The 23,409-nt window shown below is 43.5% G+C and overlaps 1 protein-coding gene across 5 annotated transcripts in view; it reads left to right on the top strand.

The window, feature by feature from the left end:
• LOC144685445 (disabled homolog 2-interacting protein-like) overlaps window positions 1-23,409 on the top strand; it is a 794,163-nt gene that overhangs the window by 700,635 nt on the left and 70,119 nt on the right. For all 5 annotated transcript variants that reach the window (XM_078549951.1, XM_078549953.1, XM_078549952.1 and 2 more), the window contains one exon: window positions 725-1,279. In XM_078549951.1, the coding sequence (XP_078406077.1) occupies window positions 725-1,279 (555 nt within the window). The remainder of the gene's footprint in view (window positions 1-724; window positions 1,280-23,409) is intronic.

Here is a 23,409-nt window from a genome sequence, read left to right as displayed (position 1 = left end):
CAACTGTACCTTGTCTAGATTTGTGACATTTAATGTCTTCTGAAGCAGCTTAGCAAGCTGTTCATTTTAGGAATGAACATCTTATATCCTTGAAAGCCCACATTTGGAGAGCAACTATTAGGTTAATTTAAAAATAATATCATATTTTGGTAGACACTGCACTGTGACATGCAAGTTGAACCTTGAGTTCCTAATTTTAACTATGCTTCTCCAAGGATGTGTTGACTCCAGGCTGGGTCCACATCCCTCCCTGCCAATGTATGGGAAATGGTCAACTGCAGGCTGCTATCATGTGCCTTTAGTGAAGGTTTCCCACCTGGCCTTTCAGCAGTAGGTATGCAGCCTGGAAGATTGGGAAAATTCAAGGAGTTTTCACTGTCGGGGGTAAAGTGAACTCTTCATCCATTCAAACGTAAGTTACTGCCAGTTAGCCAGGTGGTTAATCAAGAAATGCAAAACCTGTATGGTTCATTTTATTGCAATTAAGAGTAAAGTCAGGAAGTAAATTGTTAATGAAAGTAGGACCTTTTGTTATGTTCCAAATTGACTATTATTGCTGTGTGTGGTGATTCAATTGATGGAGATCTCCAAAATTGTGTCAGTTTTAATGTACTAAGAAGGAATCCTAACCATGAATAAATTATAATTATAAAAAAGACCAAAGAACAGATTATTAGAGCTTCAACAGAGTTATTGTTATTGTTCCTTTCTTGTGTCATTTTAGGACAACAGTAGACGAGTAGAGAATCTGCTCAAACTGTGGATTATTGAAGCCAAGGATCTGCCAGCCAAGAAAAAATACTTCTGTGAACTCTGCCTCGATGATACACTATTTGCACGGACTACCTGCAAGCTGAAAACGGACAATGTTTTCTGGGGAGAGCACTTTGAGTTTAGCAACCTGCCTGCAGTAAGAAACATTACAGTGCACTTGTACAAAGAGACTGATAAAAAGAAAAAGAAAGATAAGAATAACTACGTGGGTCTGGTGAACATCCCTATTGCGACGGTGACAGGGCGACAGTTCCTGGAGAAATGGTATCCTGTGAGCATGCCCAATCCAAGCAAGGGCAAATCAGTGGGACCAATGATTAGAATCAAAGCTCGCTATCAGAGCATGAGCATTCTTCCAATGGAGCTCTACAAAGAGTTTGCTGAGTATATTACAAATAATTATATGCTGCTGTGCTCAGTGCTGGAGCCTGTATTGAGCGTTAAGAGTAAGGAGGAGATGGCTTGTGCATTAGTGCACATTCTGCAAAGCACTGGGAAGGCCAAGGTAAGCACCGAGGTTAAAAACATTTTCCATTTTTAAACATTAGATATCATACTTGAACATATTCTTCTGTTTCAGCAAAAATGTTTATGGGAGATGAATATATTTAGTATAAGAGGGTTAAAAATATGGCACTGGTTTGTGGTCCAGAACCTATGTTTTTAAAAGCTCAGCTGAAAATACTCCATATTGCATTTGTGATGCAATTGGAAGGGAAATATATCTGAATAGATATTTTGTTTATCAATTGCCAATTTATATTTAAAGAGAGAGTAGAAGAAAATAAAATATGGATAAAGAAAAAAGCTTAAAATTATAGAAAATTGAAAGATTGTAATTCGGGAGAAACATATCACGTAGGAAAAACAATTCCTTTTAGTTTATATTTCAGCAGCCATTCAAATATGCCCAAGAAACATTTGCACTCTTTGAGAACTGAATTGTCTCTCTTTCTCTCTTGTTCTAGATTAAATAACCCTGGAACAGCATTATTTTTACTCAGTTACATATCTAATGCCATTGCTCTGAAGGGCAAAGCAACTTCACCCATTTAAAACTTTCTGTGGTTTCTCTGTTGCTGCAATTTAAGAATACCCAAAGTGCCATCTTAGCTTGATTAGATTGGACAATTGAAAGGTTGAGTGTAATGGAGATAAATCTTTTTAGTCTAGCTACATTGTGGGAAACTCTTTCAAGTTATCAACAGTCACAGATTGCAACTCTTCCAAGTACAATCACAGTTCTTGGTTTCCGGGAGTGGGACATGAACCCACAACCCTCTGATTCAAAGGCGAGGGTGCTATGGACTGAGCCACAGCTGACACCTCACTACATTGTGAGAATGTGTGCAGAGACATTATTGCTGCTTAGTCACAACTGTAAATCTTTGAATGCATCTACAGTTTTTTTTATGTTTTATATCAGTTTCCCTCACGACCTGTTGCACAACATTGGGCTGTAATATTTATTGAGATCTAAGTTAATGGAGAGTTGGAACAATGACCTAATTGACACTCCAGTCCATTGTGCTTCCAGAATGGAGGCACCACATTCACAATGAACATTACAGATAACACTGGAAATGTGGTTTGCATTGTATTCCGTGTAGCTTTGACCATTTAATGTATTCCTAGAAACTGTGAGATTGAAGGGAGCTAATAGAACAAAATAAAGGGATCAAATACAAAAAGAAGTATATCTTGTCAGGAACCAATTATATCATCGAATTTTAATTCATTCATGGGATGTGGTCATCACTGGCTAGGCCAGCATTTATTGCTCATCCCTAATTGCCCTGGATAAGACGGTGGTGAGTTGCCTTCTTGAACCGCTGCAGTCCATGTGGTGTAGGTACACCCACAATACTGTTAGGGAGGGAGTTCCAGGATTTTGACCCAGTGACAGTAAAAGAATAGCAATATATTTCCAAGTCAGCATGGTGAGTGGCTTGAAGGGGAACTTGCATGTTCACATGTGTCTGCTTGCCCTTGTCATTTTAGATGGTAGTGGTCATGGGTTTGGAAGCTGCTGTTTAAGGAGGCTTGGTGAGCTCCTGCAGTGTATCTTATAGATGGTAAACACTGCTGCCACTGTGCATCAGTGGTGGAGAGAGTGAATGTTTGTTGACGTGGTGTAAATCAGGTGGGCTGCTTTGTCCTGGATGGTGTCAAGCTTCTTAAGTGTTGTGGGAGCTGCACTCATCCAGGCAAATGGAGAGTATTCCATCACATTCCTGTCTTGTGCCTTGTAGATGGTGGACAGGCTTTGGAGAGTCAGGAGGTGAGTTACGCGCTGCAGAATTCCTTGCCTCTGACCTGCTCTTGTAGCCACAGTATTTATATAGCTAGTCCAGTTCAGTTTCTGGTCAATGGTAACCCCCCCAGGATGTTGATAGTGGGGGCTTCAGCAATGGTAATACCATTGAATGTCAAGGGATGATGGTTAGGTTTTTTCTTGTGGAGATGGTCATTGCCCTGCACTTGTGTGGAGCAAATGTTACTTGCCACTTGTCAGCCCAAGCCTGGATATTGTCCAGGTCTTGCTGCATTTGGACATAGACTGCTTCAGTATCTGAGGAGTGGTGAATGGTGCTGAACATTGTGCATTCATCAGCGAACATCTCCACTTCAGATCTTATGATGGAAGGAAGGTAATTGATGAAGCAGCTGAAGATGGTTGGGCCTAGGGCATTACCCTGATGAGCTTCTGCAGTGATATCCTGGAGCTGAAATGATTGACCTCCAACAACCATAACCATCTTCCTTTGTGCTAGGTATGACTCCAACCAGCGGAAAGTTTTCCCCTGATTCCCATTGACTCCAGTTTTGCTAGTGATTCTTGTTGCCACACTCGGTCAAATGCTGCCTTGATAGTCAAGGATAGTCACTCTCACCTCACCTCGGGAGTTCATCTCTTTTGTCCATGTTTGAACTAAGGCTGCAATGAGGTCAGGAGCTGAGCGGCCCTAGCGGAACCTAAACTGAGTGTCAGTGAGCAGGTTATTGTTAAGCAAGTTTTGCTTGATAGCACCATGTGATAGCACTGTTGATGACTTCTTCCATCACTTTACTGATGATAGAGAGTAGACTGATGAGGTGGTAATTGGCCGGGTTGGATTTGTCCTGCTTTTTGTGTACAGAACATATCTGAGCAATTTTCCACATTGCCGGGTAGATGCCAGTGTTTTAGCTGTACTGGAACAGCTTGGCTAGGGGTGCAGCAAGTTCTGGAGCATAAGTCTCCAGTACTGTTGCCAGAATGTTGTCAGAGCCTTGCAGTATCCAGCACCTTCTGCTGTTTCTTGATAGGATGTGGAGTAAATTGAATTGGCTGAAGACTGGCATCTTGTGATGCTGAGGACCCCCGGAGGAGGCCGAGATGGATCACCCACTCGGCATTTCTGGCTGAAGGTTGTTGTGAATGCTTCAGCCTTATCTTCTGCACTGATATGCTTGGTACCCCCTTCATTGAGGATGGGGATATTTCTGGAACCTCCTCCTCTGGTGAGTTGTTTACTTGTCCACTACTATTCATGACTGGATGCAGCAGGACTGCAGAGCTTAGATCTGATCTGATAAGTGATTCCACAGAATCACTTAGCTCTGTCAATCACTTAGTGCTTATGCTGTTTGGCATGCAATGTGTTGTAGCTTTAGCAGTTTGACACTTCATTTTTTTTAAAGCTATGCCTGGTGCTGCTCCTGGCATGCCCTTCTGCACTCTTCATTGAACCAAGGTCGATTCCCTGGCTTGGTGGCAATGGTAGAGTGGGCTGGGCACCGATTATTACAGGTTACAGATTGTGATTGAGTACAATTTTGCTGCTGCTGGTGGCCCATAGCACCTCATGGTTGTCCAGTGTTGAGTTGCTAAGTCTGTACAAAATCTATCCCATTTAGCACAACGGTAGTGCAACACAACGGAGGGTATCTTCAATGTGAAGAAGGGACTTCATCTCCACAAGGTCTGTGAGGTGATCACTCCTACCAATACTCTCATGGACAGATACATCTGTGGCAAACAGTTTGGTGAGGGTGAGGTCAAGTATGTTTTTCCCTCTTGTTGGTTCCCTTAACACCTGCTGCAAACCCAGCCTAGCAGCTATGTCCTTTAGAGCTCGGCCTGTAGTGGTGCTACCGAGCTGCTCTTGGTGATGGACATTGATATTCCCCCACCCAGAGTACATTCTATGCCTTTGTCACCCTCAGGACTTCCTCAGGTGGGGGTGGTACGTGGTAATCAGCAGGAGCTTTCCTTACCTTCATTGTGCCAGGAGACTTCATGGAGTCCAGAGTCGATGTTGAGGACACCCAGGGCAACTCCCTCCTACCTGTATATACCCAGGGATGATGATGGTGGTGTCTCAGTATGTTTCTGTGCTTATTACTATGCTCTCCCAATTTTTGGCACTCACCCTCAGCCGTTGGTAAGGAGGACTTCGAAAGGTCAACATGGCTGAGTTTGCCGTTGTTGTTTTCCGGTGCCATTCCTTTTAGGCTTTTTAGCGGATTGATACTAGGCCATTTCAGGGGGCAGTTAAGAGTCTGGAGTCACATGTAGGCCAGACCAGATAAGGATGGCAGGTTTCCTTCCTTAAAGGGCATTGGTGAACCGGATGGGTTTCGTCACCATCATTAGATTTTTAATTCCAGATTTTTATTGAATTCAATATGCCATGGTGGGATTTGAACCTAGGTCCCCAGAACATTACCGTGGGTCTCTGGATTACTCGTCCAGCGATAATACCAGTATGCCACCACCTCCCTTTTTTGCACTAGGTAAGATATTAACAATATTACCTGGATTATTAAATAATGAATGAAATGGATTCCATTTAATAAAGTTATTAGTAGTGCCATTGAAAATGATTTGCTCAGCAATGGTGCAACACCAGATAGACAGTCTGAAGAAGAGTCTTACAAAGATGAACAAGTAAAAAGTCTAGATCTGGTGGAGACATATCTCTATTCGTAATATAATGTATTCTGAAGAAACTACGTAGGTCTCTATATTTGGTTTTATTCTTCAAAGTTTAGGGACATCCAGCTAGTTGGAAATCATTAATATTGCTTCTTACTGAAGGATGATTTGCAGAGTTCTCAACCAAATGCAGCAGAGCCCCTAAGCTTCGTGTGAGTTTCCAAACATTCCGGTGTTCCAACCCTTCTAACATCTTTCAATAGTTTCTGCAAACATGTCATTCATGCTTTGAGTAGGTAGCTGAGCTGCTGTCAGAATCTTTTGCTCAGGATCGAGCTAATGTCTTATGTGTGAGAGGGACCAGAGTCCAAGTGACCATTGTAAAAAATTTCCTTTTGAAATGATGAGTGCCACCTGCCCTCTGTTTTCTGCATGCTTGTGTGTAGAACACTTCCCAAAAAAAATAATTGTGGAAAGGTCTTCTATTCCATTAGGCCTACCTCATCCAGACATGATGAAGCCAATCAACTGACACCTTTCCCCGCCCCCACCTCCAATCAGCCAATCTCATGAAAGGACACTTGAGCACATGATCCAGGCCGACACTTTAGTGCAGTACTTTAGAAGTGCTGTATTTTCAGGAATGCAGTCTCTTGGATAAGGTATTTTACAGGAGTTTCATGTTTCTGCTTGAATAGATGTAAAAGATCCCATGGCGCTTCTTCAAAAAAGAGCAGGCAATTTTCTCAACATTCATCCTCAACCAGCCCTGCAAAAAACAGATAACTGGTCATTTTTCTCATTGCTGTTTATGGAACCTTGCTTTGGGTACTTTTATTGCCCATTTGCCTATATGATAGCAACTACCCTTAAAAAGAAAATGAATTCATTGGCTGTGAAGCACTTTGGAATGTCTTTGGTGTGATGGGTGCTTTACACATGCAAGTTCATTCTTTTTTGAACACCTCGGTCTTTGGATATTGCTGAACAGAGAGACGTGTTGCTAAAGTGCTTCTGTCATCACGACAAACGCAAGAGTTACCCGGGAACTTGGGGAGCCTATAGTTCCCTGTTGCTTTCTCCTTGACAACTCCTTGGCCAATGGCAGTCGACTTGCCAATCAATCAGCACCCATTTCTCCTGTAGTATAAATTGTTGTGGTTGTTTGAAATTTGGCATTCTTGTGACTATCCTGATGAGTACAAGGTAAAAACGTTCGACAACATGCCTCTCTTTTCAGCAATATTCGAGTTCTCTACTACCAAGCAACCCCTGTCTTCTTTGTGGGATCAATAATTGGTGCAATGTATGGTATTCATTCAAGCCAGAACTTTAACTTTAATTGAATTGAGAAATTTCACTACGCATTGTTGTAACCACTGAAGAATTGAGTGAGTTTATAAAACATTCCCAAGCCATTGGTAATCATATCAGAGATGTGATTGACATGCTTTACAATAACTCAGCTAGTTTCTTTTTCTTTCACTCCAAGGCAGTTAAAGCTGTTTGGTGATAACCTGGTTAACAACTACCTGTAATATAAACTGAAAACTAAATGGGGGCAGTGGAGAGGGGTGGTGAAATGTAAACAGGTAGAACTTAGCTTTAAATTACCTTTAAAGCCCTTATTCCCCAACGTATTGTAGGAAGAACAGCATTATCACTGCTCATTATTTTAAATTTGAAATAGAAAATAGCTGAACCAATGGAGCATTTGTTATCAGTCTCCTGGATATATGAAGTAATGAGTGCTTATTGTCATTGGATGTTCACCTATGATTTGGATAGAGTTTTAATTGCTCGTGATCACTCAAATGACATAACTTCCATAGCGGTAAGCAATTTTATTTTAAATTTCACTGGGGAAAACATGTTGACTAATTATAATTTGCACTAGGACAACTGACACTTAAATAAATCTTCAGTGTTATTCTATATGGTAAGATAATTACTGACTGTACAGATACACTAGTAGTTCTAATCAAAGGGAAGTTATCTGTATTAAATTAGTTGCTGTACAAGCCAGAGTGAGTGTGGGTACTGGCAGTTTGGTCCACAGTGGGAATTCGGTGCAGAGGGGAAGAGGTTCTCTTTGCATTTTTTCTTTGCTATCCAACTTCTTAAATCTTCAGAGAGTGATCTTGCCCTGCTGCTGCAGTAGAGGCTACAAGGGAGAGAAATGACTGGTAAGTAGTGGGTAAGGTCGGGTAAGTATTTACTACTTTTATCGCTTGTAGTTTAAGTTCTTTTTGTGGTTTATAGTTTGTATATTCTGTAGTAACGAGGATCAGGAAAGAAGGGCCCTAGAGTAATTGATTTAAAAGATTTAATTTAAAGGGATAAGTCATGGTAGGAGAGCTCAAAGCCATGGTGTGCTCCTCGTGCTCCATGTGGGAAGCCGTGAACATTTCCAGTGCCCGGACCAGCATGTGTGAAGGAAGTGTGTCCAGCTGCAGCTCCTGGAAGCTCGGGTTTCAGAGCTGGAACGGCGGCTGGGGACACTGGAGCATCCGCGAGTCTGAGAGCATCGTGGATAGCACGTTTAGAGAGGTGGTCACACCGCAGTTGAAGGGACTTGAGGAAGGAAGGGAATGGGTGACCACCAGGCAGTCCAAGAGAAACAGGCAGGTAGTTCAGGAGTACCTTGGGGTCCCGCTCGCAAATCGGTATTCCATTTTGGAGGCTGATGAGGGCGCTGGTTACTCCAGGGAGTGCAGACAGAGCCAAGCTTCTGGCACCACAAGCAGCCTGTCTGTACAGGAGGGGAGGAAGAGCAATAGTAATAAGGGATTCTATAGTCAGGGGAACAGATAGAGGCGCTACTGTGGCTGTCAATGTGACTCCAGGATGGTGTGTTGCCTCCCTGGTGCCAGGTTCTGGGATGTCACTGAATGGCTGCAGGGCATCCTGAAGGGGGAGGGTGATGAGGCAGAGGTCATGGTACATGTTGGTATCAATGACATAGGTAGAAAGAGGGATGAGGTCTTGCGTCAAGAATTCAGGGAGTTAGGCAGTAGACTGAAAAGCAGGACCTTTCGGGTTGTAATCTCTAGATTACTCCCAGTGCCACATGCTAGCGAGCACAGAAATAAGAGAATAATGCAGGTGAATACATGGCTTAAGATTGGTGCAGGAGGGAGGGTTTTAAATTCCTGGATCACTGGGACCGTTTCTGGGGGAGGTGGGACCAGTGAACACAGATGTGGACATCTGGGGACACAGAAAGCTAGCAGAATAGGGACACGTCATAATACAGTAAAACAATCAAGTCAGAGGGAGTACAGCTGCATTAAGTTTCAAGGGAGTAAGGCAAGGCTGGATGGCCTGTACTTTAATGCCAGGAGTATTACAAGTAAAACGGATGAGTTAAGGGTGAGGATTGACACGTGGAATTGTGATATAGTGGCCATCACAGAGACATGGTTGAGGGAGGGGCAGGATTGGCAGCTCAACATTCCGGGATATAGAATCTTCAGGCAAGACAGGGGAAGGGGTAAAAGAGGAGGAGGAATTGCATTATTAGTTAAGGAGTCAGTTACTGCAGTAAGGAGAGATGATATCTTGGAGGGGGCATCGAATGAAGCTTTGTGGGTAGAGCTTAGGAATAAAAAAGGGGCAACCACATTATTAGGTGTTTATTATAGGCCCCCAGATAGTCAGTGGGAAATCGAGGAGCAAATATGTGCACAATTTGTGGAGGTGTGCAAAAACAATAACAATAGGGTAATTATATTAGGTGATTTCAACTTTCCCAACATCAATTGGGATAGACATAGTGTTAAGAGCTTGGATGGAGTGGATTTCTTGAAATGTGCACAGGAGAATTTTTTTGGTCAATATGCAGAGGGCCCAACAAGTGGCGGCTTAGTGCTTGACCTAATTCTGGGGAATGAAGCCGGACAGGTGGCTGAGGTAGTGGTGGGGGAGCATTTTAGCGATAGCGACCACAACATGGTACAATTTAAGCTTGTTATGGACAAAGAAATAGACAAGTTGCAAAAAGTGTTTTGGATTGGGGGAGAGCAGATTTTAGTAAAATAAGGCAGGATCAGGCCAAGGTAGACTGGGAACAGCTACTTGTGGGGAAATCTACAGAAGAGCAGTGGGGGGCGTTTAAAAAGGAAATGGGGAGGGTACAGGCTCAACATGTTCCCTCTAGGGTGATAGGAAGGAGTAACAAGCCCAGAGAACCATGGATTACCAGAGATATTCAGGATACGATGAGAAGAAAAAGAGAGGCTTTTAGCAGGTACAAGGGGAGAAAATCAGCGGAGGCAATAGTGGAGTACAGAAAGTGCAGGATGGAGCTTAAGAAAGCAATTAGGAGAGCAAAGAGGGGATATGAGAAAGCTCTGGCTGGTAAATGTAGGGAAAATCCCAAGATATTCTATAAGTATATCAACAGGAAGATGATAACCAGGGAAATGGTATGGCCCATTAGGGACCAAGGGGGCAATCTATGGGTGGAGACAGAGGACATCGGTAGAGTGTTGAACGAATGCTTCTCATCCATCTTCACCCAAGAGAATGAGGATGAAGGTATGGAACTCGGGGAGAGAGACTGCGAGGTTCTTGATCAAATTAATATAGGGAGTGACAAGGTATTGGAGGTGTTGGCAGGCTTAAAAGTGGACAAATCTCCAGGTCCGGATGATTTGTGTCCCAGACTGCTGAGGGAGGCAAGGGAGGACATCGCAGGGGCTCTGACCCAAATTTTTAATTCCTCTCTGGCTACGGGGGAGGTGCCAGAGGACTGGAGAACAGCTAATGTGGTTCCGCTATTTAAGAAGGGTTGTAGAGATAAGCCAGGGAACTACATGCCAGTGAGTCTCACGTCAGAGGTAGGGAAACTATTGGAGAAAATTCTGAAGGAGAGATTCTATCTCCACTTGGAGAGGCAAGGTTTGATCAGGGATAGTCAGCATAGCTTTGTCAGAGGGAGGTCATGCCTAATAAATTTGATTGAATTTTTTGAGGAGGTGACCAGGTGTGTAGATGAGGGTAGTGTAGTTGATGTAGTTTATATGGATTTCAGCAAAGCCTTTGACAAGGTCCCATGTGGGAGATTTATAAAGAAGGCAAATGCACATGGGATACAGGGTAATTTGGTAAGGTGGATTCAAAATTTGCTTAGTTGTAGGAGACAGAGGGTGATGACAGAAGGATGCTTTAGTGACCGGAAGCCAGTGTCCGGTGGGATCTGTGCTGGGTCCCCTATTATTCGTCATTTATAGAAACGACATAGATGACTATGTGGGGGGCAGGATTAGAAAGTTTACGGATGACACAGTGATTGGCCGGGTGGTTAACAGTGAGGTTGAGTGTCTTGGGCTACATACAGGAAGATATAGACGGGATGGTCAAATGGGCAGATAAGTGGCAGATGGAATTTAACCCTGAAAAGTGTGAGGTGATACACTTTGGAAGGAGTAATTTGACAAGGAAGTATTCAATGAACGGCATGACACTAGGAAGTTCTGAGGAACAAAGGGACCTTGGCGTGGGTGTCCATAGATCTCTGAAGGCGGAGGGGCACGTTAGTGTGGTGGTGAAAAAGGCATTTGGGACACTTGCCTTTATCAATCGAGGAATAGATTATAAAAGCAGGGAGGTCGTGTTGGAGCTGTATAGAACCTTGGTGATGCCACAGCTGGAGTACTGTGTGCAGTTCTGGTTGCCACATAGGAAGGATGTGATTGCACTGGAGGGGGTGCAGAGTAGATTCACCAGGATGTTGCCTGGGATGAACATTTAAGTTATGAAGAGAGGTTGGATAGACTTGGGTTGTTTTCGTTGGAGCAGAGAAGACTGAGGGGCGACCTGATCGAGGTGTACAAGATTGAAGGGCATGGACAGGGTGGATAGGGAGCAGCTGTTCCCCTTAGTTGAAGGGTCAGTCACGAGGTGACACAAGTTCAAGGTGAGGGGCAGGAGGTTTAGGGGAGATGTGGGGAAAAACTTTTTTACCCAGAGGGTGGTGACGGTCTGGAATGTGGTGCCTGGGAGGGTGGTGGAGGCGGGTTGCCTCACATCCTTTAAAAAGTACCTGGATGAGCACTTGGCACGTCATAACATTCAAGGCTATGGGCCAAGTGCTAGTAAATGGGATTAGGTAGGTAGGTCAGGTGTTTCTCACATGTCGGTGCAGACTCGATGGGCCAAAGGGCCTCTTCTGCACTGTGAGATTCTGTGTTTTCTCAGGCCGAAGTAGTCTTCTGCATGTTACAAGCACTGAGAAATAGGACAGTATTTCTGCAATACCCAACCTTCTTTGTCAAAATTTCTACACAGCTCTGCCCTCACATCTCCCGTCATTCTGCATTCAAATCCTTCTCATCTGATTCCAACCTGCCCATTCTACTAAAGCCATGTCACCATTGTGAAAGTGCAATTTTGGTCATGACTTATTGCCCTCTATCTTGCTTGACCTCCTTGCTAATTTTGAGATTGTTGATCATTCAATTCTTTTTTTCCACCATCTCTCTTAATTGGTGCATCTCTGTTGTACTCCACCACCCAGGTTCGATTCTGGTCTCTCCCACTGCAATCACTTTATCTCTAACACTTATCCTATGACTGCTGTGCCCAGTGCTCTATCCTCAATTCTATTTATCACATATATTTGCTAACATTTCATAACATTATCCATAAATATAGGATTTCATTTTATTCATTTACAAGATATGGGCTTCGCTGCTAGGCCAGCATTTATTGCCCATCCCAAATTGCCCTTGAGAAGGTGGTGGGGAGCTGCCTTCTTGATGATACCCAACTTTATCTCCCAACTTCCACAATTGACTTCAAGGCTATCACAGTTGCATCTGACTGACTGTGTCACTAAATCCTGGATCAGAAGTTTATTGCAACTCATTGTAGACAAAACCAAAGCTATCCTCTGCTTTCTGTGAACACTTACAATCCTCTGACATCGCTTCTGAAAACTTTGCCAGTTGTCCATTCACGCTGTATACAGTTGTAGTTTCTGCATTTGAATTAACACCAAACTAATCTACAACACCTGTCATCAGTTTGTAAAACTGCATTTATATTTAAGGAAGCCCCTGCCTTTCTTTATCACTGAAATATTAATATTATTATTATATAAATATTATTGTGGCCTTTGCCACATCAAGGACGAAGTCTTGAATCATGAGCCCACCTTAAGCTTCACAGTTCAAATCCTTTTCTGTGCTTCATTGTGTCCCATTACCCTTTTCCATGTCAAGCTCCAATGACCCTTTGATTTTAACATCCTTTTTCCTTGGTTAGAAACCCCTCCATGGCGCAGCCCTTCCTATCTAAGTTATATTTCCCAGCACACATCCTCCACTCCTTTGCTCCTCCACAGTATTGGAGGATGATGTTCAGTCATGATGGACAAATCTGGCCTGTCTTGGAATTATCCACTTAAATCTCTCCATCTCGGCACTTCTCCCATTTCATTCAAAAGCCTCTTTTTTGAAAAAAAAACTCTTTCTTCTATCATGGATTCTGTCCCTCACCACCTCCCAATCTCTCTTATCCCCTCTCAACATCCTTGAGACATTATTATATGTGAATCGTAATAAGCAACTAGAACAAAGATGAAGAAATGATTGAGGTTCTTAAAATGATGCAAAAAGTGGAAAAGAACTAGAAGGAAAGAAACTAGTTCAAGAATATCTTAAGTGGAAGCAATTTCAAAATCGGGGAATCAGCTTGCTCCAAGTTGTTCAGGAGTGAAACCTATTGTCTGCAAGGGCGGTGTGGAGTACACTTATTTAAAAAGGAGCAATGCTGATTTTGAGAGTTCAAGGAGCTGAAGGAGAATAAGTATAAATCTATGGCCAGACAATGATAGATAGGATTTATGTTTTGGATAATTAAGCTGTTGAAGATGATCACTAAAGGCTATCTGCCACACTAACCTTTTCATCAACACTTCTGACAGCATCTGTGAAGAGAAAGACAGAGTTAACGTCTCGAGTCTGTATGACTCTTCAAGGCTCTGAAGAAGAGTCATACAGACTCGAAACATTAACTCTGTCTTTCTCTCCACAGATGCTGTCAGACCTGTTGAGTTTTTCCAGCATTTTTTGTTTTTGTTTCAGATTTCCAGCATCCACAGTATTTTGCCTTAATCTTTTAGTCAAGTAGCTTTTTTTTGAACTCTTCAGTTTCCTAAGTTCCCATTTACTTATAACAAAAGAATATGATAAAAGTCACTCTTCTAGAATGGAAGTGATTGAATCTTTAAGGGAGTGGTATGAACTATTCTGTATGACTTGTCTTATTTATGAATCTAGTAAAGGAACAGCTGCATATTGGACAACAGCTTTTCTGAAGGCTGCTTTTACAGCAAGTGACTATTCCCTAAATTTTTGGTGAAATACTCCTTGGGCAGGATTTTCTGGTCGTCGGGTGGGCGAGCCCAGGAGCAGCCAGGAAACAACCCACCTGGAATCGGCCCCCGACCGCGATATCACATTGGCTGGCCGATTAACATCCAGCCGGTGGGAAAGACGCGCTCCTCAGCTCAGCACTGCCTGGGTGGGGGCAGGAGGAGTGCAAGTGCCAAAGTCTGCGCGTGTACGGGGGAGCGCACACTGAGAGCGCCTGAAGGCACAGAAACAAAAATAAAGATTTCAAAAATGAGAGAAACATGCCCCCATATGTGACTCAGTCACATAAACAGGGACATATTAAAAATGATGTCCAAAAATTTATATTTTTTTAAAATTACTGTTGGAAACCTCATCCTGCCTGTGGATGAGGTTCCATAAAAAATCCAAAGGCTGCATGGCCGATTCACCCACCCTCCAACCATAAGGTTGGACGGGCAGCGAAAATGGTTTCAATTATTTGATTAAGGGCCTTAATAGGCCTCTTAATTGTCGGCAGGTGTGCTGCTGACCCTCGCGCGCAGCCCACCGACTGAAATATCGTGCAAGTGCAGGATGACGTTGGGACGCTCGGCCGACATCATCGTGCGCTATTTTACGCCCAGTCGGGTCGAGTGCGTGCCCGTGGGACATAAAATCCTGCCCCTTGTTTCTGATATTTTACAATAACACTTGCATTACGAAAACACCTCTACATCAGAAAATGTCTTGCAAGTGCCACTTTTCTTGAGTTATAGATACGAACAGCACATTTTCTAATCAGAAGTGTTATTATTTTCACTTGGTTAAGTCAGACTGACAACAGAGAATGGCATTTATATTATGGCAGCAACAGAATGCTCGAGTAATTCAATAGAGTTAGTAAGAGAGTATAGAAATGTTGGGTGAATAGGGACTGGCGGGAAGCTCAAGATTGACATAATATCCACAAATATCCCCATCCTCAAAGATGGAGGAGCCCAGCACATCAGTGCAAAAGTGCAAAGGCTAAAGCATTCGCTTCAATCTTCAGCCAGAAGTGCTGAGTGGATGATCCATCTTGGCCTCCTCTGGAGGTCCCCTGCATCACAGATGCCAGTCCTCCGCCAATTCGATTCATTCCATGTGATATCAAGAAACGGCTAAAGGCACTGGATACTGCAAAGGCTATAGGCCCTGACAATATTCTGACAATAGTACTGAAGACATAATGCTGCAGAACTTGCTGTGCACCTAGCCAAGATGTACAGCTACAACACTGGCATCTACTTGGCTATGTGGAAAATTACCCAGCTGTGTCCTGTACACAAAAAGCAGGAGAAATCCAACCCAACCAATTACTGCCCCATCAGTCTACTCTCGATCATCAGTAAAGTAATAGAAGGGGGTCATCAACAGTACTATCAAGCGGCACTTGCTTAGCAATAACCTGCTCACTGACTCCCAGTTTGGATTCCCCCAGGGCCACTCAGCTCCTGACCTCATTACAGCCTTGGTTCAAACATGGGCCTGAATATTGCCGTCGGTGTGCGGGGGCAAGCCCGACATGTCAATGTGCGATCATGTCGGGCATGCGTCCCAACATCATCGCACGTCATTTAGATATTATGTTCGGCAGGCACATGCCAGAGGTAGCTGCGTGCCCACCAAACTGTCAACGATCTATTAAGGCCATTAAAAAAACAATTACAGTAGTTATCAACGCTCCCCGTCCAACCTTAACGTTGGCAGGCAGGCGAAGAGCCCAATCGGCCTTCGCGTTTTTCAGGAAACCTCATCCTTCGACAGCACCTTCCAAGCCCACAACCATTACCATCTAGAAGGACAAGGGCAGCAGATAGATGGGAATACCACCACCTAGATGCTCCCCTCCAAGTCACTCCCCATCCTGACCTGGAAATGTATCGCCGTTCCTTCACTGTTGCTGGGTCAAAAACAAGCACTGTGGGTGTACCCACACCACATGGACTGTAGCATTTCAAGAAGGCAGCTCACCATCACCTTCTCAAGGTCAACTAGGGATGGGCAATAAATGCTGCCCCAGCCAGTGAAGCCAACATCCCATAAATGAATTTTAAAAAATCATGCACAGACTGTGAAAGGGGTGAATTTTATGTGCCAAATAACTATTTCCCGTTTTACCACTGAAAAATTTTGGGATAGAAATTAATCTCGATTGGTGATGCAAAACAGACGGTATCGGATTGATCTCCTTTATATGTTATGCCTGATATTTAAGCCTTTTCACTGCATTGGAACTGAATATCAGGCACTGTGTCTTACGAATGACCGATTCGATATTCCCTGATTTGTGCCACCGGGCAAAGTGAATTTCTACCCTCTTATGCATGTTTCAGTTCTGTAAAATGTTGTGAAACTTGCATCTCCATAATGGTTTCTAGCTGTTTAATCAGGTCTCCTTGAAGTCACAGAGCTGCTATATCCCTGTGCTTGCTAACCTACATTGGTTCCTGGTCAGCCCTGTTTTCCTCAGCCCTGTTTTCAGTTCCCTCCAAGGCCTGACCCCTCCCTATCTCTGTAATCTCCTCCAGCGCCACAACTCTCCAACATATTTGAACTCATCTAATTGTGGTCTCTTGAGCATTTTCATTGCTCTGCCATCGGTGGTCATTCCTTCAGCTTCCCTAAACTCTGAACTTTGTTTCCCAAATCTCTCAGCCTCTCTACTTCTTTTCCCTCCTTTAAAATACGCCTTAAAGCCTATTTCTTTCACCAAGCATTTGGCCAACTGCCCTCTCCCATCCTCTCCCTTTATATGTGAAAAAGTCATCCTTATCTGCCTCAGTGTCAAATTTCGCTTAATGATGTAACTATGGACAATTTATTGCATTGAAGGCGTTATATAAATGGAAGTATTTGTTTTACTGTACCTCCAAATTCTGTGTGAATACAAACTATCCACACTGAACTATATGGTCAGTCCCTTCTGCCTGTGGAAACTTTGCTCTCAGAGACTGTAAAGATTGAAACATAGCACTAGCCATCATCTGCTGAACAAAGCTGAATGAGCGTATGCATCAGTTTATGAGAAAGCTCTAGGCTTGCTGTTAGTTACTGCAACAACAGATTATATGGACCTTTTGTGCTATTGGCAGCCACGAAGTACAATTAGATGAGACATATGTCCTCATTATGGCAACTGTGTTCTGTTGTTATATCACCTAATGTGAGATATTTCTTAAATTGCTGCAGGGCCTATTCCTTCTAGCTAGAGGTTAATGGGGCATTGTTTTTCTAGTGGGAAGTGTATGGAGTGTAACACCATGCTACAGAAACTTAGAATAGTTACAGGTATTCCCCAGTGACGGCATCAGGCAGGAAGTCTGTCACAAGTACAAATAGAATGGCACTTTGGAAAAGATTATTGAGCTTGTCCTCCTCCTGTGCCAGTAAGTGATTTCCATTTAAAATATCAACGAGTGGCAATGTAAACACAGCATCCTAATGGGAGCTAAAAAACTGCGGATGCTGGAAATCCAAAACAAAAACAGAATTACCTGGAAAAACTCAGCAGGTCTGGCAGCATCGGCAGAGAAGAAAGGAGTTGACGTTTCTCGAAACGTCAACTCTTTTCTTCTTCGCCGATGCTGCCAGACCTGCTGAGTTTTTCCAGGTAATTCTGTTTTTGTCCTAATGGGAGCATTCACTTTTGATGCCAATCGCCATTGCTAGTGTTTTTATTTGTTGAAATTACAGCATGATCCAATTCTTGCATCCTCTCCCTTTATATGTGAAAAAGTCATCCACTTCTTTGCACCGTGCAGCAAATAGGCATTTAATCTCAGAGAAAATATTAGCTGCTATTTGTTTTATCCAAAAGTAACCAAGCCCAATTCGTCCGATATTCCTCTTGAAGAACGGGTGTGCAACGATGAATAGCTGTAACTACATTCATGCTGCAATCCAATTTCCCAAGAACAATTTGAAAACAATAATTACAATAAAATCACTAGCTCTGTTCTCACTGCTGTTGGAGCAGACACACTAACACTGTCTGGCAGCTGCAAATATCTGGGAAATTTTGAAAATGTAAAGAACAAACTCTCATTTATAAAAGAAAGTAATTACCTTGGTGAAATTAAGATGTCGATGCCAACATTTTCTTTCAGCCATTTTTCCAGCGTCTTCTCTGACAAAGTGTTAAAACTTCTCCACTTTCTTGACCTTGGCAAAAGCAGTTTCTGCTTTTCCCTAATGTCCTCAGTAACATGCCTGTCCTTAGTTTAAATTCTGTTCCTGACACTGAGAATACTTCTTTTATTTTACCCCACACAAAAAATGGAGAAACTCTTCAATGTAAATATATAATAGTTAAACTGAAACCACAGTCAAACTTCAGCCACGTAATTTTTTTTATTCATTTGTACTGGGCCAGCATTTACTGCATTTGAGAATGTGGGGGGTGAGCTGCCGTCTTGAACCGCTGCAGTCCATGTGGTGTAGGTACACCCACAGTGCTGTTAGGGAGGGAGTTCCAGGATTTTGACCCAGCGACAGTGAAGAAATGGCGATATATTTCCAAGTCAGGATGGTGAGTGACTTGGAGGGGAACTTGCAGATGTGGCGATCCTATGCATCTGCTGCCTTGTCCTTCTAAATGGTAGCGGTTATGGGTTTGGAAGGTACTGTCGAAGGAGCCTTGGTGAGTTTCTGCAGTGCATCTTGTTGATGGCACACACTGCTGCCACTGTGCGTTGGTGGTCGAGAGAGCGATTGTTTGTGGATGTGGTGCCAATCAAGTAGGCTGCATTGTCCTGAATGGTGTCAAGCTTCTTGAGTGTTGTTGGAGCTGCATTCAACCAGGCAAGTGGAGAGTATTACATTACACTTATGACTTGTGCCTTGTAGATGGTGGACAGGCTTTGGGAAGTCAGGAAGTGAGTTACTTGCCGCAGGATTCCAAGCCTCCAACCTGCTTTTGTAGCTACAGTATTTATATAGTTAGTCCAGTTCAGTTTCTGGTCAATGGTAACCCCCAGGATGTTAATAGTGGAGAATTCAGTGATGGGTAATGCCATTGAATGTCAAGGGCGATGGTTAGATTCTCTCTTGTTGGAGATGGTCATTGCCTGGCACTTGCATGGCACGAATGTTACTTGCCACTTGTCAGCCCAAGCCTGGATATTGTCCAGGTCTTGCTGCATTGGACGTGGACTGCTTCAGTATCTGGAGAGTCACGAATGGTGCTGAACATTGTGCAATCATCAGCAAACATCCCCACTTCTGACCTTAATAAAAGAAGGATGGTCATTGATGAAGCAGCTGATGATGGTTGTGCCTAGGACACTACCCTAAGGAACTCCTGCAGTGATGTCCTGGAACTGAGATGATTGACCTCCAACAACCACAACCATCTTCCTTTGTGCTAGGTATGACTCCAACCAGTGGAGAGTTTACCCCCGATTCCCATTGACTCCAGTTTTGCTCGGGCTCCTTGATGCCTTACTCTGTCAAATGCTGCCTTGATGTCAAGGGCAGTCACTCGCACCTCACCTCTGGTATTCAATTCTTTTGACCATGTTTGAACCAAGGCTGTAATGAGGTCAGAAGTTGAGTGACCCTCCAGAAACCAAACTGAGCGTCAGTGAGCAGTTTATTGCTCAGTAAGTGCCGCTTGATAGCACTGTTAATGACCCCTTCCATCACTTCACTGATGATCAAGAGTAGACTGATGGGGCAGTAATTTGCTGGGTTGGATTTATCCTGCTTTTTGTGTACAGGACAGACCTGGGCAATTTTCACACTGCTGGGTAGGTGCCAGTGTTGTAGCTGTACTGGAACAGCTTGGCTAGGAGTGTAGCAAGTTCTGGAGCACAAGTCTTCAGTACAATTGCCGTAATATTTTCGGGGCCCATAGCCTTTGCAGTATCCAGTGCCTTCAGCTGTCTACATATCACGCAGTGAATCAAATTGGCTGAAGGCTGGCATCTGTGATGCTGGGGAGCTCTGGAGGAGGCCAAGATGGATCATCCACTCTGCACTTCTGGCTGAAGATAGTTGTGAATGCTTCAGCCTTATCCTTCGCACTGATGTGCTGGGCTCCTCATCATTGAGGATGGGATATTTGTGGAGCCTCCTCCTCTAGTGAGTTGTTTAATTAGCCAACACTATTCATGACAGGATGCAGCAGGGATGTGGGTGTACCTACAGCACATGGACTGCAGCAGTTCAAGAAGGCAACTCATCACCAGCTACTAAAGGGCAACTAGGGATGGGCCATAAATGATGGCCCAGCCAGCGAAGTCCACATCCCATGAGTGAATAAAAAAAGGGACTGTGGAGCTTAAATCTGTCCACTGGTTGTGGAATCACTTCGCCCTGTCTATCACTGGCTGCTTATGCTGTTTAGCATGCAAGTAGTCTTGTGTTGTAGCTTCACCAGTTTGAGTGTAGCTTCACCAGTTTGAGACCTTCTTAAGTATGCCTGGTGCTGCTCCTGGCATGCCCTCCTGCACTCTTCATTGAACCAGGGTTGATCCCCGGGCCTGGTGGTAATGGTAGTGTGTGGGTAAGCTGGTCCAAGAAGTTACAGTTTGTGGTTGAGTACAATTCTACTGCTCTTGATGGTGCACAGCACCTCATGGATGCCCAGCCTTGTGCTGCTAGATCTCTTTGAAATCTATCCCATTTAGCATGGTGGTAGTGCCACACAACACGATGGAGGGTATCCTCAATATGAAGCCGGGACTTCGCCTCCACAAGGACTGTGCAATGGTCACTCTTACAGATACTGTTGTGGGCAGATACATCTGTGGCAGGCAGGTTGGTGAGGATGAGGTTAAGTATGTTTTTCCCTCTTGTTGATTCCCTCACCACCTGCCGCAGACCCAGTACCGTAGCTATGTCCTTTAGGACTTGGCCAACTTGGCCTTTGTTGGTGCTACTGAGGCACTCTTGATGATGGACATTGAAGTCCCCCACCCAGAGCACATTATATGCCCTTGTCACCCTCAATGCCTCCTCCAAGTGGTTTTAAACATGGAGCAGTATTGATTCATCAGCTGAGGGTGCGGTATGTGGTAACCAGCAGGAGGCTTTTTTGCCGGTGGTCAATGTTGAGGACTCCCATGGCAACTTCCTCCCGACTTTTTACCACTGTGCCGCCATCTCTTCTGGGCCTGTCCTACCGGTAGGACAGGACATACCTAGGGATGGTGGTGGTGGTGTCTGGGATATTATCTGCAAGATATAATTCCGTGAGTATGACTATGTCAGGCTGTTGCTTGACTAGGCTGTGAGGCAGCTCTCCCAATTTTGACACGAGCCCCCAGATGTTAGTGAGAAGGACTTTGCAGGGTTAACAGGGCTGGGTCTGCCTTTGTCTTTTCCGGTGCCTAGGTTGATGCCAGGTGGTCTGTCTGATTTCATTCCTTTTTATTGACTTTTTAGCAGTTTGATACAACTGAGTGACTAGCTAGGCCATTTCAGCGGGTATGTGATCATTTTCATTTAGTACTCAACGCCTGGAAATTAACAAATGTGTCACCTTCAGATGCTACAGATGATTTAGTTTGATCATTCATGCTTCTGCTACTAATACGTTCCCAAGTTTTCTAGACAGCTTGTCAATTTACTTCAACCTTTTCTTTTAGAGACTGACGTTTATCCATTCATACTATCACAAGAAAGTGTCCTTCTGCCCAGTGGAGCAAGGGCAGTAGGCACATGGGAACACCACCACCTGCAAGTTCCCCACCAAGTCACAATGCATTCCTGACTTGAAAATATATTGCCATTCCTTTATCGTCTCAGGGTCAAATTCCTGGAACGCCTTAACTAATAGCTCTGTGGGAGTACCTACACCACACTACAAAAACATACTTAACCTTATCCTCACGCTGTCCAAAACAGTGGCTCACCACCATTTTCTCAAGGGGAATTAAGGATGGACAATGAATGCTGGCCTTGCCAGTAATGCACGCATCCCATGAATGAATTTAAAAACATACATGCGCACCAAAACACACAGAATTCTGAGCATTTTGATCTACATGTGAAATGTAAGGATAGAAATCCAAGGCTTTGCTGATGTTGCGGAGTGTCCCTGGATGCAGAATCAGAACTACTTTTGTAGCTCTGTCTCTGACAGGTACTGGTATTTAGCATGTCTGTGTGTGAACAATTTCTGTTCTTACGTTAGCTTTTAACTCAACATAGCAGTAATTCCTTTAGCTGCTATAAGCCTGGTTTTGACCTGGATCTAACAAAGAACTTGCTGATCTTTAGGTACTTTTAGCACAGCTTTGCATTTTGTATTTCCACCCTCCTATCTTGCCCGTGCTAACTTTGGCTTGGATGAAGTTCCACAAGTTAAGCTTCCCTGCAGTGACTCACCCAAACAGCTATTATTCATGGGTGAGCCTTGATATTTTACTGTTGGCAGACTGTTTAACAATAATAGCATCGCATCAAAGCCTGTTCTGTCCAGGCATCATCTGGACTGGGTGATCCAAATGGCATGTTTTTGTGCCATTTATCATGCAGACTTCAAACAAGTATCATGTTGCTTTTGTTGTCATCTTGGCCAAAATCAACTAACTTAACTGAAGTCGGGGATTGAACCTAGGACTACCTGGACTGTATGGTTCTGCTTCTCACTAAATGAGCTCACTGAAGTGGAACAAAGGGCCATACACACAAGATTAAATGTAAAAGTTAAAGTGAGCAAGAGATGCTTCTTTCTCTAGAGAGTTGTGAGGCTGTGGAATTCACTACCATGATTGGTGGCTGGGACAGAAACTATACATTTGATTAGATTGGATATTTAGAAGTTGAAGGAATATTAGAACAAGACTGGTAAATTTGATTAGGGCTATTTATCCATGTGGAAGGTAGATGTTAAATATGGTCTAGTTGGTCTGGATATCCTGTTTCCTTGTTGTAACTTCAATCTATTTCTATGTACTGAGCTGTTGGGAGAGTTGTTATAAATTTATATAGAAGTCATAATCAGAAAACGTTGACTTAGGGTATTGTTCATTGATGATCAACATGTGTCTTACCTTGGCAAAGTGTAAGTTTGGCCCAATATTAAAGTAGATGAGTTCCTGATCTCTGTTATTTCATCAGAGTTAGATGTTAAACAGAGTCCAGGAGGCTCCCAAGGTATAAGGGGCAAAGATTGCAGTCACCCCACCCTCCACTTGCTAGTTAAGCAACATTTATAATAGGGATTAAAGAAATTAGTTTATGAACAAATATTTCTACAAACTGCAATCTTAATGTAAACAAGTGATTATATTTCTTTTTTTATTTGCTTTACAATATAGGCTATAATTTTGCGAATTACTATCCAGGTAACCTTCGGGAAGACGGTGATGTAGTGGTAATGTC

The sequence above is a fragment of the Cetorhinus maximus genome, chromosome 10 (genome assembly GCF_964194155.1).
Source record: "Cetorhinus maximus chromosome 10, sCetMax3.hap1.1, whole genome shotgun sequence".
NCBI classification, from domain to species: Eukaryota; Metazoa; Chordata; class Chondrichthyes; order Lamniformes; family Cetorhinidae; genus Cetorhinus; species Cetorhinus maximus.
This window is presented reverse-complemented; position numbering and strand designations above follow the sequence as displayed.